This window comes from Dermacentor andersoni, chromosome 1, assembly GCF_023375885.2.
Source record: "Dermacentor andersoni chromosome 1, qqDerAnde1_hic_scaffold, whole genome shotgun sequence".
In the NCBI taxonomy this organism is placed as follows: Eukaryota; Metazoa; Arthropoda; class Arachnida; order Ixodida; family Ixodidae; genus Dermacentor; species Dermacentor andersoni.
This window is the reverse complement of record NC_092814.1, coordinates 105,976,601-105,997,596: the sequence shown is the minus strand read 5'-3', so window position 1 is coordinate 105,997,596 and position 20,996 is coordinate 105,976,601. Positions and strand designations below refer to the sequence as shown.

Here is a 20,996-nt window from a genome sequence, read left to right as displayed (position 1 = left end):
TTAGCGTTAAGCAGGCATGCGCAGACTTGTGGCACAGTCATCACAGATGGGGAAGCTGTGGATAGCTTTCCACATTGTCGCTATATGTGAAAGTATGTAGACTTATCATTTGGGCCAAGGTTGCAATTTTAACTTCATCAGGAAGCACAACAGCCCAATTTATCACAGTCTAAATGGAATATTACAGCTCCATTCTGTGCACACTGCTTTTCTTTGTTGATCACTTTCCTTTGAGTCTCTCAGATATGGTTGTAAGCAAACCATTTGTGAAAATTTCAACATGAAAGCTGCAGCATCTAAAGGGTTCCAAGCTTAATCACCTAATTCCCGTGTTGTGAATGCTACTCCTTCATCCTTTAACGACTGTCCAAACTAAACATTGCCAAGAATTAAAAAATAAGAGGTTCTTACGTTAACTGCAATCACTGTATGTTAATGGGTGTTCATGCTAGTCATGAGTGTGTGTGTGTGTGTGTGTGTGTGTGTGTGTGTGTGTGTGTTTGTGTGTGTGTGTGCGCGCGCGTGTTTTGTTTTTTTTACTTTCCACGAATAAGTTTAGTAAGCTAAATTTGAATGAACTTACCTAATCTCACTAGGGTGACAATACAAAAGTTGTGAAGAACGTTGAGAAATAAGCAACAACAACATTAAGAGCAACCTAGGTCATGTGGGGTTCTTTTTTTTCCATGAAAAAAAAGAAATCGTCAAATTTGAAACGTATGTGACAATAAGTCTTCACCAGATATTGCAACATATATTTTGGGCGTAAGAGACATAATTTGAGGGGGAAAAAAATTTACTGAAAGCTTTTTAAATGCTACCGTGAAAATAAAATAAGAAATGAAAAACATCTTCATAAATATAGAAAATGTTTCTACTTTGGTTGCCTACCGTGCATGAAAGTTTCAATGTCTTAACCTCATAAATGATGTGATTTACAAAAAATTTTTCTTTGCCTAGAGGAAACTGCTGCCTTCTGATAGGTGCCACAAATGTTGGACAAACTGTCACACTCTTCTGGGCTGGCTACAGTAAACCTATACCATATGCTCCAGAGCCATTAAAAATTGAGATACAATTTTGCTAAATCTGTTGGTCATCAGCAAACGGAAAATGAATCTCACCGCCGAACAGCTCACGATGGTCTGACCTGGCTTTGTGGGCCTCCATCGTCGAAATTATAACCTCATTATCTGGCATTATACTCCGACTCACTGTACTTGTAGCTCTCAAATAATTATTTGACAATGCAACACAATCACAAAACCGCTATTCATGCAAGAGCTGTGCTACCGGAGTGCCTGCCATCGTAGTGATCACTGGGTGCACACCTCTGTGTGCTCATTGAAAATTTCCTCCTCACATAAAATAAACTACTTGGAAAACAAAAATTTAATCCCTAGACAGTGTTCTAAGTGATGCAACAAGTACGTAATAGTGCTGGGAGGCATAAAATCAGGTGCAGCGCTCGATGGTCACCTGTGTCCTTAAAGGGGTCCTGAAACACTTCCTGAACCTAGTAAAAAAAAAATTTTGCCGATCTGTTAACAAGGCTACTGTGAACATGTGATCCAAATATTATTGCACTGCATGCAGCAGGGAATTTACAACTTTGTGTCTAAAGCAGTGAACAGATGCTAGTTCTCGCATTCGCAATGTCTTCATTGAAAGCTGATCGAAAGCATTAGGCTGACAAACCCTATTGTTCGATTTCATGATCGCAAGAACATTCACAGTAATACATAATCGCTAATTTTGAGGTAAATAAATGAAAAATATATGTCTGCAATCTCAAAAAGGCGGTAAAATTATTTCTTCCTTGCACTCCACATAGCTGCGCCTGCTGCACATGGCCTCCGAGATGGCTGCAGTGTACTGCATAGCGTAGTCTATTACGACCGGCCCAGAATGCCATGACAACCCCTTTTGCCCTCATGACACTCGACTTTTGGCCAGGGCTTTGCCCTCTTGAATTTTTCACTATGTAGCTTCCAGCACGCTAGCAGAGGTGAAGAGAGAGAAAACTGAGTATGGGTACGTTAACTCAACTTATAATTGAAGGATAAAGTGGCAGAATTTGCTTTTCACCATGAAGCTCGAAATCATAAAGCGGGTCAAACACGGTGAGAAGTCAGATAACCCCGCATCATGCAAGATTCCGAGGAGCACTTTCAGCACGAACTTGAAGAGTAAGGGGGAGATTAGGACTAAAGTGGACAAACTTGCGACCCGATGCCCATGGCGCCCGACGCGCACGCACGACCGTGTACAAGTGGTTCATCTGAAATTGCTTCAGACGTGCCAGCTTCAGCGTGCCCGGTGATGACTGTAAATTCTGATGAGTGCAACAAAGGCATTGCCAGTGTTGCCGAAGTTTGGAGTGAGCTGTCAAAATTTCCGGAAGCCGTTGACGAGTCAAGGGTCGACAAGTTTTTGAGTGCAGATGATGGTGTCGCGACCACGGGAGAGCCAGAGAATGAAGACTACATTGCTGACATCGTACCGAGCACAAGTGAAAGTGGGCACAATGAGGAAAGCAACGATGGTCCTTTGCCCACATCCTCCGAGGTGTTTGGTGCACTCACATTAGTCCGGTGCTTCTGCGCGAACGTGGAAGGTTGCGGCCTCAGCTGCTCCAACTCTTTAGACAATGTGGAGAAGTGCATGTGTCGCAGGCAGTGAAATTGCCCTAGCAGAAGAAAATACAGGACTATTTTATGCGAAACTAAGCTAGTTTCATCAATAAAGTGATTTTATAAATGATATGTGCTTTTATGACATTCAATTCTTTAGCAGGCTTATATCGAATTATGCCCTATAACGAACTGATAGGCGTTTTTTTGCGAGTTCGATATAGCCGGGTTCGACCATAGTCTGGCAAAGCAACAGATCAAACAGTTCCTATAGCCTTGAATAATTCTTGAAGTCACATGTCGCGGAGAGCAACATTTCAGCAATGCGAATTATGTAGGTGCACTTGTGCATCTGACCTAGACTTTCCGCTGTTGAAAAAAAGGGCGCGCAGCATTTAGTTTGAAATCAGGCGTGCAGTGGTGTAATACTTTGCAGGCGTGATCATCAGTGCACATTGTATACACTGCGCTTGTCTGTTTAAAAGAACCAAACCTTGTTAGGGGCCCCTTAAGGACCTACTTTCCCAACCCACGTGCACAAGTTCATCAAAAGCAACTGCAGCTCCAACTGAAGTTTAGAAAGTAGAATGTCTATAGCTTAAGTGGTTTGAGATGTAAATGAGAAAATAAAACTTTTATCAACATGGTTAGCATTCTTATTTTGTTTGTTAATGCTTCAAAATGGCGTCCGACAAAGACACAAATGAGATAGGCCACACAGTGTGCATATGTGTGCAATTGCCAGTCTTGCTACCACAGGACCTGTAATCCACTTTGCCCATTCTAGCATCTGCCATTCTAGCATCTGATGCTTTCACTTTCACCTCTTCCACACCCGACGCTGTAGTGATAAAGACCACAATTCTTAATGTGTGCTTATCGCTACAGATAGCACTATGCCATATAAGAGTGAAGGGTATAAGCACTGTTGAGTAAGTTGGTCACTGGCTTTCAGGTCACGGCTAATGTTTGCTATTCACGCATGTAAGCACTTACTGTTATTTCTGTGCCTTTCACCATAACCTTTGTGGCTGTAGTAACAGCAATACAAATGTAACCAGCTTTAGCAAAGCCGAAAGCATAATGCATCAATTGTTTGTATTGCAGTCCAAAAAAGAGTATTTTTTTTATAGCCTGGGCATTTAACACGATTGTCATTGGCGTCATAAGCATATGCTAACCACATGGTTCAGTCTCTGTTTTTCTTTAGAAGGCTGCAGTCTTTTCCTGGAGGTCTTTTCTATTAAGTGCATTAAGGCTTGGTAACCAATGACATGGTGTGAATGTCCACCGAGTGCATTCTTTATCTTAAGGCAGAACATTTTCTCGTTACATTATTGAATGTCACTAAGTTTTTTAGCTTATGTTCAACTTCAATTTTTATTTCGGCATCAATATGTGAACTTACACACAGCACATTATAGTGATACTCCATTGATGTAGCCATGATTATCGGTGAAACTCTTTTGTAAAGTGCTAAATTTGCCTAAGTACTTTGAAAGTAGGAAAAATAGGAATTGTCGTAATATCAGTGCTTATGTTCCCCCTCTTTGCCAAGGGGAACTGCATTATTGTTTTAAAAAGTGCACGATCAATATGAAAGAACAGTGTTTGCTTATGTAATGTGCATCAGCTAGTGTGTCCACTTCAGTGCATTGCATGGCAAAGCTTTCCACAGGGTGTTTTTAGGCAAGCTGTACTAGGTGTGCCATCAACGTTGTGCAATGCTTCTAATACTCCTAACTCTTCAAATAGACACTAACAACACAAAGTTTCAATGTAAATAAAAGATTCTTGGCATTCAAACAGCCATATCTCTATGCCTGTAACAGGCATATAAGAAATCTTGATAATCTCACATTTGGACTGTAATGTAGAACATATTAGGCAAGTTTGAAAATAGTATCTTGTCCATGTTGGAGAAATGAATGTGCAAAGTAGATCAAAACCCCTTGTTGGGCCATATTAGAAATTTTCATTAAATTACATAAACATTTGGCATCTTAAAAAAGAGGGAGATGCAATTAGAAAGATCAGTTATCACAAAGACGTTTAGATTGCACTATAATATTTCAACATTCTCTTTATATCTCTGAAAAATTTATGTAGAAATTTGAGCGAGAAGTTAATAAAGAAATCCATTTTCATGACTTGTGGTGGCCCGAAGAATGTAATAATTGATGCACGTGTAGGCCATCGTTGAGCACTTGCTGCGCACTGTTGCAGCGGCACCCATCGTCGCAATCGGTTGGGGAAAGGTTCAGCCAGCCATGTTATTTCAGTCTGGACGGTTGCCAGTTTCGTACACAGACAAGTAATAATAAAGAAAGGCACATTTCCCACATGTTTTGAGCTCTTCTACTGGCCCTTTAAATGACGTCGTGCCACAGCCGCATCAGCGTAGGTTAGTAAAGTCTTGTGAGTGCTGTGAAGCTTACCCTACGGCCACACCATCTAGCCACGTCAAGAATTCAACCAGTGGTTCATCTACGTTGTCTCACATTTTACTTGTTGACAAGCCCTAAAAAGAAAAACTTGCAACTCCAGAACTACTGAACGAAGAAAAATAACACAGAAAGCCGGAGGAAAGTGCACCAGAGCACGACAGCCAAGGAAAACAGCCCAGTCCAAGGTAGGCCTAATGATGCCAGCAGCGTAGACAGCTGCAATGACCTACATGGCAACCATTATGTTGAAGTTGCTGCAACTCTTGAATTTGTCAACATCTTGGAGAGTAATATTGCTTATTTTGCAAAAGACGAAATACTCTGCAATGACTGTTTTGTGTGACATCCGCATGTTGGTCGAGCTTGTCGAAAATATGATGTGCCCTGCTTGCCACGATCGGAAAGTCATCGTACGGGAGCTAGAAGAAAGGCACAAGTGGACTTGCATAATTTCTAGAACTTCATTCTGAAAACGATGAGCGCCCTTTTGTCTACACACGCACATCAATGCATGTCATATTCTACGGCGGTCATGGCACAAATGGGCACTACGATGGTGGGATCTCACTTAACACCTCTGCCATAAACTTGAAGGCAGTGCTGGCCACATGAACCTTTGGTGCCGGCCATGATCAACTTTCTAGATTCTGCTGGCACAGTATTCTTGGGCGATCACTTGCGCAAATTTTGTCACTTCGCAAGATTTTGCATGACTCAGCACCAGACGCATAGTCATGTACAGCAAACAGTGCAAGTAACAAACTTGGCATAGTACCAGAATGCTGTTGACTGTATACGTCTATCTGGTGCTGATTCGCGCGAAATCTCACGAAAGTAATATCTCCAAAAGTATCGCCTGAAAATACCACCCCTGTATTGTTGGCCTGCAGAAACTGATGCATCAGTAAGGTTTTCATGCAATAACCAAGAAAATCCACACTGCTGCCATGAAACCTGAGACTGAAAGCCTGAATCAAGCCAGAAGCATCACAAAACCGGCAACTAGCAAAAGTGATGTGGAAGAGTCCTGCCGCATTGTCTGTAACGGTACAACTTACGATGCAGGAGAGTTCTAGTGACTTTATCATTATGGCAGCACTGCTGATCGGTATGACCAGTTTTTGTCCATATTTTTAAACGTTTCTTATAACTGCGCAAGAAAACGAGGACAAAAGCAAGAAACACACACCACACCACGAGCACAGACTGCCAACTGTTTATTTTTGGAAAGCAGCAACATACATATACTTCAATAGGGAACCTGTGCACGTGTCTGCATTGTCACTCTCACATGTGGAAGTCACATGTGGCAATTGGCAGTCTGCACTCGTGGTGTGGTGTGTGTTTCTTGCGTCCTCATTTTTTTCGCGCCGTTATAAAAAATGTCTAAAGCTATGAACCAACTAGCCCGCGAGAAAGTCCTACTTTTGTGCATATTCAGTTGCATTTTGATCAGTACAGTTTTAAATCTTCCTACTGTGTTTTTCTCCATCTCCAGTTTTGTGCAAAATTTACTTTCTGTGCACGCTGTTAAGCGCATGTAGAATTGCCATATCTGCATGAAATTTTTGCAATAAGTCACATATGTTTATGAAATTACCAAATCCTATGCAAAGGCTTCATGAAGTAGAGCCATGGTATAGTTATAAACATTTTGTTTTTCTTTGCATTTTCATTCTTATATGTAACTTTTCGGCACATTATAGCCCCAAAGTAGCACGATGACTTATTTCTTGTGCCTTTTTCAAAATATTAAATGTTCAAATATATCACACAAAAATGCCAAATTTTCTCCCATGTTATTGTTGCTGTGAAAACTACAAAAGCTACATAAAACTTGAAAACATATATTAAAAGAGAACAACAAACAAAAAGTAACATAATTTTCATTATGTTTGGACAAATATTTTTAAAAATGCTCTTTCGAATAACAGCTCTTCCTTAAAAAATGTTTTTGTTGAGTTGGAATGTATGCATAGGCTTTTTGATAAAAGTTCTAAATTTATTGACAAAACAAATATTTTGCTGTGTTGGAAACTTTTGAACATATTACCTTCTCAGTATGTACTTTGTATTAAAAATCAGCAATGACATCATGATTTGACGTACTAAGATATAGAAAAAATAAACATTTTGATCGTTTGTTCAATCTTAAATTGTCCTGCTGGAAAATGTTCCTGTTGTAACAGGTGGTGTTCCCCTGCTGAGCATGAAGGTTCAATTCCTGTTCAAGGCTGCCACATTCCATTGTGGCAAGAATGCTAAAATGCTTGTGTGCCAAGCTTTGGGTGCACATTAAAAGACCCCAGGTAGTCAAAATGAACCTGAAGCCCTTCATTACAGTCTCTCTTGTATCTCCTGTGGTGTTTCAACACGTTAAACACTATCAATCAATTAATCTGGTGTGACACCTTATAATACTTAACTCATGTGCAGCAGATTATCCTCTATAACAAGCATCCATAATCTTGTAACATTGCCACTTCAAACTAAATCAGAAATGGCAGCTTTGAGGTTCTTACCTCCATGAACAATGAAGAAGCATTCTTTCGCTTTGATTAACACTGCAATCTTCAAACAGAGGTCATGCAGACACCTGCTTGTGCCCAGTAATTAGGCAAATCGGGAGATAATTATCACTGGAGGCTAAAGGGAACCATTTGCACTTTATGTTCATACAATTCATTTTACAGCGAAGCTGTTAACCTCTAGTTAGTTGGGATTTTTTATGTCTGCATGCGTGGTGCTCACACAAAAATGTTGGCCGATCCCGGAGACAGTGCAAAAATGGGGGAAGCGCGTGGTGCGCTGCTTCTCTAAGAGGCATCACATGACGTCATCAGGTGACATCATCACTTGATGAAGACGTCATTAAATTATGTCATCAGGTGATATCGTTATGTGACAATGATGTTATTTATTTATTTATTTATTTATTTATTTATTTATTTATTTGAGTACCTTAAGGGCCTGTTAGGGCATTACATAGGGGGGACGAAAAAGTTCAAGCCTAAGTGCAATGTGTACAATGCAAATAATATAGGAAGGCATTAGGAACAATAAAAAAACATTGATCTAAATGTTGAGCAGAAACAAAGAAAATATAAAGAAAGAAAGGAAGAAAAGAGAAACAGAGTTTATAGAATATTTGGTAGCGTGAAAAACTCGTATGAACCTAAAATGCAATGTAGACAGCCAGTACCCATTAGAACACGTTTAAAGATATAATCGAATGATGATTTAGGTAAGCAACCTATACAGATACATATCAGATGAAACTGAATGAATTTTATACAATGCCAAGCACATAAAAACACTGTTTAAGTAAATATTCAAGCAAATGTGGGTTCGGATAAGTTGATACGCTCTAAATAGTTTAGCAGGGCTGCATGAAATGATGATGATGATCCCGTAAGGGAGACAATGTTTGAAGGTAGTGAGTTCCACTCGGGAATAGATAAAACTAGAGGTGAATTTCGATAAGTGTTAGTCCTGGCAAATATAGGTTTTACTTTATGAACATGGTCTGTGCGGATCAAGATGTGGGGAGCTGCAAGAATATGGGCTCAAGCGAATGCATTGTTGCTATGGTAAAGGCTATGGAAGAAGAACAACCGTGATAATTTCCTGCGCATGTCAAGAGAAGGCAGATTGAGTAATTTCTTTAAGGCGGACACACTTGATATCGAGAGTATGAAGTTAAGGTGAACCACGCAGCTTTATTTTGAACTGATTCGAGTAGGTTCGTGAGATTAGAGTGATAGGGGTGCCAAATTACGGACGCATATTCTAAAGAGGGCCTGATAAGAGAACTGTATGCACGAAGTCTTGTATCTGTGTTTGCAAGGTGTAAGTGCCGTTTCAGGTAACCAATTTTTTTTTTGCATGCTTTTGTAGTGGTGTGTTCAATGTGAGCATTCCAGCTTAAATTGCAGATGAACAGAACACCCAAGTACTTGATTGAAGATACTGAGTCAACAGTAATACCGCAAATTGTATACTGGTCAGAGGTAGATCGAGTTATTGAAGCAACTTTTACATGTTTAGTTTTGGCTATGTTAATTTACATCTGCCATGTGTCATACCAGTCAGTTTTGTTAAATCAGACTGCAGCACAGAGATGTCGGCAGAGCAGCTTATTTCATTATACAAGATGCAGTCATCTGCGAAGAAATATATTTGTGAAGTAGTATTAGTTGTGATGTCATTGATGTATATTAAAAATGGCAGTGGACCAAGGATGGACCCTTGAGGAACTCCTGAACTGACGTGAGTGCGGTTAGAAAAGCAGTTGTTTACTTGAAATTTGGTCGTTAGGAGCTCCTCAATCCATCGTGTCGTGTTGTAGTCAAGCTGTAGGTTTCTCTTTCAGTTTTACTCTATTATGAAGTGCCCGGTCGAAAGCTTTAGAAAAATCAATAAAAATGGTGTCTGTACAAATCAATTTATGCAAAGAAATATGAATATCTGTTACAAGTTCATATAGCTGCGTCTGACACGAGCGATTTTGGCAAAAGCCATGTTGGTTATTGAGGAGCAGGTTATTATCGTTAAGATAGGCTATAATGTGAGAGTATAGGCTGTGTTTCAGCAATGTGCAACAAATAGATGTCAGTGATATAGGTCCCTAATTATTCTTGTATATTCGAATTACAATCCAAAGCTATCATGTCAGCAGCTTGTGTGTAAGTCGTACTTTACAAATTTTCTGACACAATTTACTTTGAGAAATTGGATTAGTTCAATAATGCCCTTGCACTTAGTGGTGGGCCTAGGAGAATGAGGATGTATGCTGCACTTCTGCAGCATACATTGCAGCATACACATATGCTGCACGCATGACGTTCGTGTGCACACGATGTATGTGCCCTTGATGCATGGGTGCTGTACAGCGTGTGCTGCGACCATAATCAACATTATGGCAAATGCTGTCCAAAAACCATACCTCCACCTAGCGGCTGCGGCCACTAAGACAGACTTAAAATGGCAGCTGGAAAAGGTCATTGTCTTTGAGTTTCCGCGTAACAGAAATATGTTTTCTTGTATACTTAAATTACAGTCTGAAGCTATCATGTCTGCAGCTTGTGTGCAAGCCATACTTTCTAAATTCTCTGACATAGTTTACTTTGAAAAATTGCATTAGTTCAATAAGGCACTTGTGCTTGGTGGAAGGCCTAGAGGAATGAGCATGTATGCTTTTATTCTCCTTTCCAATCAATTATCCAATCTTTTAGTAACTCCAATTGGTCATGTTTGAGGAGGAAACATGTCCCTTTCTAATTTGTTGTGTAATGAACATATCTAATACTCGCAAGTAAATGCTTTCTGTGCATGGCTTCAACTGTAGCAAACATGTAGACTTAGTAATCTTTGTGCATTAATGCATGCAGTTTTATAAGAAAAGTAGGTGTGTGCAGCCTTGACATTTAAGTGTGTGCTTGAACATTCCTTTTATGTGCAATTTGAACTCGTCAAGAACATAATGCTTGACAGTATGCTTTATTGTTGGATTCACACTGAGAAGTGCCTGACAGAATTCACTTTGTGTGAATAGAAATGTTGCCAGACACTGTGAGCTTGTAGGGCAAGTCCCCCTTTTCACTATGTACCACTGGCTGATTATGCAGGGAGCATAGTTTGACTGTCAGTAGGATTCAGAAGTGTTCAACAGTGACTTTATCTTGTCGCAGGTATGGGATCCACCTATGGGATATCCACTGTGACAAAGTCTGGGAAAATCGTGCTGCCTATGTGTATTATGCTGAGCTCTGCTTTGAGTTGACAGCTCTTGCTATTGACTTCTGTCATGATCTCCACATGCTGGTATGTGTCTTCATTATTTAATTGGTTTTATATTTTGTAGCGTTCTTGCATAAAGGAGCCCCGCAATCTGAGTTTAACCACCAAATGTTGTGCCATGATGGGTTTCTTGTATGGTCCCAAGGTGAATGCAGAAATAATGACAAATTCATGTGTACAAACGAAACTTACTCAACTTACAAATTCAGAATATAGCAAACAAAAAAAAAGGTATACAATTCCTCATTTCACTCACCCAGCAAGGGCTTATGGGCTTATGCAGTGTTAGTAGAAGCTGTTTTTCCATTGTGCCCTTCCAATGACAATCTGCAGCTGCACTTTTAGACGGTCATTGTTGCTATGGCTACAATCCCCTTGGGTACTTTGTTGGCAGAATGCTGGTAGCAGCATCTTGTGATGGCTTTCTTCAACCATGACATGTGAGAAACCTCTGCGTTTTGCATTGTTTTTGCTGAAGTGGAAAAAAATTCTATTACAACTAAACCTTGATATAATGAAGCTTGTAAAAGAGGCAGTTTGCTTTGTTATATTCAAATTTCATTAAATTTAAATTGGACCTTTTATGCAAATAATTACAGTAGTCGCCAATGGATTTTCTTACATGAAAGAGGCCACAAAACTTCCTGAATTATCGAGCAATCGTAAAAAGCAAATTTCAATTCTAAAAAATTTCGACATGTTTGCACAGCGCAAAAGACGAGGACTGAAGGAAGAACACAACACAGGCGCTTCCTTCAATCCTCATCTTTTGCACTGTTCAAACATGTCGATATTAAATCACCAACTCGCCCAAGCTTCCACCTTATCAAGCTAAAAAATTTGCTTTGTTGAATTTTAGAGTCGGCAACAAAAGATATGATTTCATGCTGTGTCGACAATACTTTAAAATTAAATTATGGGGTTTTACGTGCCAAAACCACTTCCTGATTATGAGGCATGCTGTAGTGGAGGACTCTGGAAATTTTGACCACCTGGGGTTCGACAATACTTTTACATCGATGGTATGAAGTGAAGCCAGCCACACTTTTATGTCCACTCTGCTCCCGCAGCTGGTAGTGTCTTCCACAATACTATTGTGAAAAGCGCCGGCAGCAGGGAGCAAATGCTTCGGCTGCCTCTTGCTTCAACGCATCTCCGAAACTCAAGATTATGCAATCTCCAGTACTAAACGTGCTGGAAGGCAGCGCACATGATGTTACGCCATCTTGGCACCTAAATAAACCATCTCGGCACCTGTTTTAAAGTTCCCATCTTGGCACCTCTAAAACAGGGCACGTGAGCTGTACATGTGCTCAGTCACACTGACAGCCATGCGCTGCTACAGCTTCGCTAGAAAAGGAGATGCACGCCAAGCTGCCCCTCACTTCCTCCCCTCTCCCCTCTCATGCGCTTAATCCCCTTACTGCAAGCTTTCTTCCCTTCCCCCTTTTTCCTTGCTCGCATGGGAAGACTGCGCTCATCAAGCCACAATCCTTCTCAGCTCACCCTCGCACGCTTTCACTCGCACCCAAAGCATACAGCGTGTGGAACACGATAAAATCTTAATGCACTTAGACTTTATAATGTACATAAACCTGTTGCACTTTCATTGTTGCCCTTGGGTGGGTGGTGCGGGATTGGACTAGTGGGTTCGCATGCAGCTACTCGTAATTCAACCATTTTACCATCTTCGTCCACAGAAGTTGCAATTTATTGTCTCATATTCCTTCGCGGCGGCAGTGAAATTTCATTATATTGAAATCATCTATAAGCACACTTCATTATATTGAGGCTCTAAATACATGGTGTTCTATGGATAAGAAATTATAAAAAGTTCAGTACTTTGTTATGTAGAGAGTTTTGTTATATTGAAGTTCGTTATATCGAGGTTTAACTGTGTACGCTAATGATTCTTGCGGCTGACACCTTTGCACCAGCAAATAGGTAGGACATTTTCACTGCTGTTATAGTTTTGTGCGCTCTAGTTGACGTTAGGGTCACAAGAAGGTACCACCAGTGCTTTTGTGCATGTCTGTGTCTCCAGTGTACCGGTATTGAGCAAGCTGTAATTCATTTATGGGCAGTCTAAACCTCCTTATATGACAGAATTAGAATGCAATATCCTGCATAGAAATGAGGCTGTATGCATTGTCCTGTATGTATGATGATGCACCTTTGGAAGAGCTTGTGTTGCTACCAAGCCTGATGCAATGCGGGGTGAAGAGCATGCTTTCTGTAAACTGTCGGACTGCGCACCTAGTGTTCATTGTAACTGTTTATAATTTATGTTGTAGAGTGCTAAGACACTTTTGTAGCCTTAAAAAGCATAACACATGCTTTCTTTATAAAGTCGTGACCACATGCAGAGCCTTTACATGTGGAGTATGGTCTTCATGCCCAGAAAATCAGAATGAGCAGTATATATTGTATGGGACATGTGCCTTCTGGTGCCTCACATCTACTGCTGCAAATCATTGGGGTGGTGCGGTGCGGTCAGTATGGAAACTGATTTCTAGGGTGAATATTAAATAATCTAATCAAATACTCTAACCCTTTAACTGTTGCTGAAGCATTTTGAAGTTCTATATTTGCATTGCAGGGCCCCTTTAAGTTTTCATGTTTGTTCAGGGTTGCAACCCTTGTACAAACATTTTATTGTTTTATTGAGTTGTATGATGTAGATAGTAATTGCATTAAAGCTTTGCAGTATGGGCTAATAATATGATGAAATAATGAATTTTGATGTTGTATAAGCCATTCCACATCAGTGCACTTCCCATACTCCTATTTTACTGTTGCCCATTAGCTAAGGTTGGCCAAGCAACCTCTCTGTTGCTGGGGCAGCAACAGAGAGATTCTCAGAGTAAATGGTCAATAGAATAAGAATTCTGGCTTCGTATTCCGGCCGACCACTGGACTCCCACCGGTTTATAAGACAGGTACGCAGCCCTGCAGCCAAGCATCTGGCTTTTCAGAGTAATTCAATTACCATGAATGTCACTTCAGAGGAGTAATTGTTCCTCTAAAAATCATCAGAAATATATTTTTACTAGTACACTTAACCTCTGTTACCTCGAATTCTTAAAACCATGAAGAAATTTGATATAAGCAAGATATAGTTTACCAGCCACATATTGCAAATCCTGAAATTTAAATAATCTGTGATTGTTAAGCTGCTGTCTGTGATTAAAATCATTTAAAATATCATGTTACACAGAATGTTGACATATATTTGAATGGCTTTTTGGCTTGGGGCACGCCTATTGAGTGCTTGCACATCTCACTGCTAATAGTTCTGCCACTCATGGTGGGCATGGTCATATCATGGGTTATCACAGACCAGAGACACAACTTCACTGTCATAGTTGATGAAATATTCACACGAAGCAATGCCAGGAGAGAGTCAAAAATCAGTTATAGCATGCTCTCAATGTCGTCTACTTTTATTCCATCTAAATGAGCCTCCTTCCTGCCCCTCTCCTTTCCCCACCCATGCTTCCTGTGCATTTGTCCTGCACATTTATTCAGCTTTGCCTCTTTGTCAGAGGATGAGGGAGAGGAAAAAAGTGTGCTGAAAATACATTGATTGAAAATAGCCTCAAGTGTGATTTTTTGTTTCTTTGTTAGTTTGTTTACATGCATATGTGCATGTGTGTGTTGACTGTGTTTGTCACATGTTTATGTTGCGAGTTAAATTTACTCATTGCTACCCATTGGTTCCTAGACAGGTAAAGAGTCTGCAGGAAAAGACTTTCAAGGGAGTGAAAAATACATGGCACCTGTGAGAGCCAACAACATACCATTAAAATTTTTAACTTTAGTTGATATAGGTATGCACATGTGATATCATAAGGTTAACTTTGCTTCTGATGCATTGCATGCAAGTCTATAAATACTAGTAGAATCTTCAAGGATAGCGTACAAGTGGACATATTGACTTTTTGTCATTTCTTTTCTAGCTCTGGGGAAATATTTTCCTTTCAATGGCCAGCTTGGTGATCCTGATGCAGCTGCGGTACCTGTTCTATGAAATCCAGAGACGTGTCAAAAAACACAAGAACTACTTGAGGGTTGTGAAGCATATGGAAGCCAAGTAAGTTTAACATTTTGTGTGTGTAGTAAACAGTGTTAAGTTATATTTTTCATTCACTGCACTCTGGTGCAAGAGACGCACTTACCTTTCCTGGCTAAATGCAGAGCTTTCCATGCTTTTACACTGTGGAGCAGTGTTGTTTCAGTGTAGTCATTTTAATCACTTCAAATCCAAAGCGAATATAATCAAACTGGAGACAAAAGTAGTTTTTTAGCTTTATTAAACACACTCATTTGTGTTCTTTAGGTTGTGCTCTTCAATGTGCTTTACAAGAGCAAAATAGCACCTTGCTTAAGTGCACTTTTTTATATGCTAGACGTACGCAATAATTGTCTTGCCATACCTAATTCTGGTCCTTGATTTTTCTGCAGTTTGGAAATTATAATGTACCTGCAGACAACATCAAAACTTCCTCAAGCTTCCTCAGTAAAAATTTTTTTTTCTTCGTAAACCTGCTTCAGAGAATTCAGGGCGTCTACCAACCGGGAAAACTGGGAATTCTCAAGGAATTCGAATAGTCTGGAAATACTCAGGGAAAAACTCTGGGAATTTGTGCTTCTATCAGGGGAAATTAGCTGTAATTTTATTGAAAGTGAACGAAAGTCACACTAATGCTGGCTCCAGTAGCAGAAGAATCGCAACAAATTGTATTTGACGCCATGTCGACGGCTCGAGGAGCTTCCAGAGTACAGTCAACAACAATTTTCCAGACGCCCGATTTTTCTGACATGCCCGATAATTAGCATGGTTTCGCAGTACCACCACATACCTCATAGAGTCAATGTATAAGAACGTCTGAAATTTTGGATGCAAAACACTTCACTAACCAATATTTCGGACATTTTGCCGTGGCTGCAGGTCCAAAATGGCAGTAATCAAACCCACCACCACTGCCATTTTTATTATCTCCCCGCCTCAAACCGGCGCTCTAGCACGCAGATCTGCTGGCAGCCGTAGCCACCACCGTGGCAACGCCAGGCCGAGCGGCTTCTACATTCGCTATTAAGCTTCTTGCCATGTGGTGCCGTGTTTTTCATTGAAAGAATTCACCGCTGTCAGCAATGGCACTGACTCCACCGTTGTAATCCTCCAGATTGGCTTCGAAGCTCGTAAAACACAACGCGTTGCATATTGCCGGTTCTCAATAGTCAGCTTCGCCTCAGTACAAAAATGTTAGGCAATGAAGCATACGGAAACAATTGCGGAGAAGCTTAAGTGTGGGAATGGGCAATTGTCACGGAACCCAGTATGTATTCCTTAAATATACATGCATGAATCCCCATTTCCTGTTGCACTATGAGCACTGATATGCCTAATAAGTTTACTGGAAGGCCTCCAGAGCTTTTTTGGACTGCCTGTGGTGATTTGAGCCCTTAAGGGCAGTTAAACATGTATTCATTTTTTTCGACTGCCCAATTTTTCGGACGTTTTCGCAGCCCTTAGGGAGTCTGAAAAATTGGACGTTGACTATACAAATGACCAAGAGGATGCTTCAAATGGTCTGTGGGGTGAACACGTGGTGGAAGGAGCACGAGAACAGAAAGGATCCATGCATTGAGGAATGAACGGGAAAGAAACCGTTCCACCGCCTCTTTCAAGAAGCTTGAACTCTAAAAACAAAGTGTTCGCTGATGCTGAGATGCAGGTGTCCCTCATCCTAACCAAAATAAACTTTAAAGCAGTGCAGCCCAACACTGAGGTGTTGTGTATGGGCTGAGAGTATGTCAGGACAGTTGAGGTTGACTTTCCAGCTGCTGAGAGAGAATCTTAGTTGTGACAAAGTTCAGGCCTCATACCAATGAGCATGCCATCAGTTGATAGAAATAGCTCATATTCGAAAATATTTGTTTCTGTATGCATCTCCTTTTCATCGGTATTTGGAAATGTTCGGCTCGATTTGGAATGGGGTTTGCCATTTTTTTCAAATATATTCTATTCGTTGTACATTTTACTAACACCTTGCTTCTGTTTTCTTTTCGAATAAAATAAACATTATACCTTTATATTCAAACTGGATTAAGTCATTTTTTGTTTCAACATGCTTACTAGAGAGTGATAGCATCGGGCAACATGGTGTCAGCCCATCTTGACATATAACAAAGTTCTGTCTCATTCAGAAAATTTTGCAAGGGCACTCAGGGAAAACCTGGAAAACTCAGGGAATTTGGAAACGTCAACTTAGTAGACACCCTGGAGATACTTTAAGCACATTATAGATAATGGCACTCAATACATGTTGAAGAGTCCTTATGCGAACTTTTGTTACAAGAAAGTATATTTGAAAACCAACCAATAATGCAACACGAGAGAAGCGCACCTGTGTATATGGTTGTATGGCTTAATCAGGATTGTGAAAAAGTATTGTAGGATTTGGGCTTACATGGTCTCAGAGTCGGGCGTCACATAGAGGTTCGCTCTCAAGCCTACACCGTTGGTGTATCTCGAAATGGGTAGTTGGCCTGCACTACCGGGGCGTCACACGGAGGCTAAGCTGGCCCACACTGTCGTCCGCACTTTTATGACGAGAGTTGATGGCTTGACCGCTTCAGGTGCAGCCCACCTCGCCGTGGCTGTGTTGCGGTTGCCACTCAAGCCTTTGTGTTCTTCACAGCTCATAGCCAAATGCACTAAATGTCTACGCCCTGGGCCGATGAAGAGAATGGGCTGAAGCAAAGAAGTGCTGACAGAACAGCGTGCTTGGTGTAAGCTCTCACGCAGTTGTATACATTGTGCCAGACCTAATGACCTCAGGAGTGTCATATGAGAAGCGACACACAGGCATGGCTTAGAGTTGCTGCTGTTTATGTGATTGTTCTAAACCTTTCAGGCACTATGTACACAATTGTGTACCAAGATAGTGCATCAACAGCAAAAGCACTGATAAAAAGTAATGATGTTTAAAATATGTTGCATACATCTTGAAGCACTTATGAATGAAATTGTGCTGCAGTTTTAAATAACACATGCAAAATGTTTTAGCAAAATAAGTGGGAAGGCAGACTGTTGGGTGTTTTTACTCAGTGTCAGTATGTTGTATGTAGCAGGTTCACTTCTTTCATTGTTTCTCACAATATCATGCATCAGGCAAAATTTTCAAGTGGCTGGATAAGTGCTTTTTAAGTTTTCAAAACACGAAATATTTGATGTTCCTGTAGTGAGTTTTTGCAGGGAGTCCACATTCTGTAAACTTGACAAAACTCGCTAAACAATTGAAAATTCTTAATCTTTTCTGCAGCTGTACGCTTTGTATGATTCGGAAGATCCAAGAAATGTGGGGAAACTAAGTTTTCAATCAACAGGATAAAGTGGCATCTGAAAGGGTTAAAGATACTTCGCTGAGCTGCTTACGATAACCAATAATATTAGGGGTGGGGAGGGGGAAGCAATTACAAATCCAACGCTCGTTCATCTCTCACTTTCAGAATAAAGGGAATTTGACTGTCGAATGTATTGTATCTTTCTATTTGCTCACTCTGTCACTAAAAATTGTGCACGCATGTGCTCAACATTGTGCTTCCATGTGCAGAGATGGCTTGAAGGCCAGAAAGCTTGAATGTAGTGTTCATTCATCATCATTCATCATCAAACCCTTTAATCACTTCTTACATGGTAAAAGTGCACTCACTGCCTTACGAGTTTGTGGTAGTGAGCAAAACTTCCATGCAATGTCAACTGCTTCATTCATCTGGTTAAGCTTCGGCAAGAGGCATTATGTAATATACACACGGACATGAGCAATAAACACAGGAATCTAGGTGGAAAAAATGCAGTGTGTTTTGTTCAGTAGGTCAGACGTTGCAAGACTGCGCAGGGTCTTATTGATGTTCCCGAGGTACATGTAGAATTAGTACTGCTATCGTAATTTCTAAAATTTTTTGGTGCATAAGACTTCCTTGTGTTGCTATTATCCCAAATTGATTTGTACTGTTTCTTTTTCATGCCTTTCTCTGTTCTGTTTCCGTTGGAATATTTTGTATGGGAAACTTAGTGCGAGGGTAGAATTTATTTTGTAACGTCAAATGTACAAATAACAAAACCTAATTGGCTATGATCAGGGCATCGAACTGTTTAGTATAATTAAGAAGATAACTTTGGTTTCAGGAAATTGGATTTAAATGAGAACATTTTTATTTCTATTTATTACCAAATAGAGCGAGCAGCTGTCCTTCTTTTACTGTTCTCTCCTTCATTGTAAAGGAACCCACACTGCACACTGATTAATAAAACATCATCTTAGATCACTGAGCTCAAGCAAGAGATGCTGCATGAAAAAAGGTGGAGGAGAATTGATATGCATGCAGGGACTTTTTTTTTTTTTTTACTGTATTTCATGCTTAGTGCTAAATAAAAAGGAGGGCGATGGCTCATAGCCTGACGCATAAATAGAATAGCTTGTACACTCCAAACCACATGGCAAGTGTGTCATACTAAGAAACAACTGCCTTTGTTATGTAAATTCTTTTTCTTTTGTTGCAAAGTGTATGATATATTACTGAATAATTTTGTATTCAATACCCACTCCTTCCTAGCCTGAAATACTGCCAGTAGTACTTCATAAAATAAATCCTCAACTTGACCACTGTCTGCTGCTCTGCTCTGTTTATTTGACAAATCATGATTTGTGAATTGCAAAAGAGGCGTTGTACTCTGTGTATATTGTCAGTGCACTTTGTACAAATGTGTTTTGAGTTTTTCTCAGTTGCAGCTTGCAAACACCTCAGTATAATTTTGTTTAACTTTATTTACCTAGCTATCCGATGGCTACAGCAGATGAACTGGAAAAAAATAGTGATGATTGCGCAATCTGCTGGGACCACATGGAGTCTGCAAGAAAACTTCCTTGTGGCCATCTCTTCCACAAGTAAGTAATCTCTACGAGTTTGTTGCATAAACTTTGTTGACTTTCGTTGGTTCAACATAGCCAGTCAAATTGATTTTTCTTATAATGTACCTATGTTCAATATGCATTGCTGTAAAAAATAAAACCGTCATTTCAAGATGTGGACTATCGAGCAATTTCAAGTTGAGTAGATCACATGTGGGGATGTTACAGGGTTAAGTTTAACCCTTTGCAATCATGAGAATTTACCCACTTTGGACATCGTGTTTGGACATTGTGCAAAAAGAGCTCTTGTGTGAGGAAACATCTTACTAAATTATTTCAGGAACTTTTTTATTCCTGACACTCTCGTACAATGTGCAGTTCCCAAGTAGCATCACATAGTTTATGATCACTACAGGAACCATTTGCTACAGAGTCCTCATCATCACTTTCTTCTTCAGTGCTCTCATTCAAGGACGTTTGCTGTCCATATGAAAGCGGAATATAATCCTCCTCAGACTGAAATCATCTTTAGATTCACTAACCTCACACGCATTCTTTCTGTAAAACCCATGCTGAGAAAACGTCACCATCTTCAGCGCTCCACGCCACGAAAACTGTGTATGAATTAAATGTGTGTGCCACTAAGAAGTGCTGTCCTTAAGCACAGACACAGCAAGTACAATTGTCAACAGTTAGAAAAGTTACCACAAGAAAGGCAAAAAATAAGTGCACGTGCGCTTCCCAGCATCTTACTGGAACAGAGTTTTGCACATTGGGAAAGGCACAACACATGACCTGATCGCAAAAGGTTAATTTCACTGCACATGCAAATAACTAGGGAGGCGTTGTCAAGCGGCCCACTGTCACAAATTGTTTTAGCATGCAGCTCTTAGACACCCGTTCCTGCATTTCATGTCAGCATCATCCCTCTGCGTAACCGAGTGAACGAGCACAGCGAAGTATGAAAGAGTGAAAGCAGAGTGCAGCGGGGGCTGAAAGATGGTGATAGCAAAGAGAATGTGAGGTGGAAAACGGAGGAGGAGGGTATGGCAAACGCATGAGCTGAAAAGCCTAGTGCTGCACAAGATGACCTCTGCGACGGCGAACGCTAATAGATGGTACCAGAGTAGTGCATCATCGTCTTTTCACCAATGGCATGCGGCGAGCACGTCGACCAATACCAATATAGAAACAAAACG

General features: G+C 40.4%; 1 protein-coding gene across 1 annotated transcript in view; it reads left to right on the top strand.

The window, feature by feature from the left end:
- Window positions 1-20,996, top strand: part of LOC126545558 (E3 ubiquitin-protein ligase AMFR-like) — a 194,026-nt gene that overhangs the window by 136,390 nt on the left and 36,640 nt on the right. Inside the window, exons 6-8 of the mRNA XM_050193475.3 lie at window positions 10,771-10,903; window positions 14,839-14,972; window positions 19,723-19,833. Coding sequence (XP_050049432.1) covers window positions 10,771-10,903; window positions 14,839-14,972; window positions 19,723-19,833 — 378 coding nt within the window. The remainder of the gene's footprint in view (window positions 1-10,770; window positions 10,904-14,838; window positions 14,973-19,722; window positions 19,834-20,996) is intronic.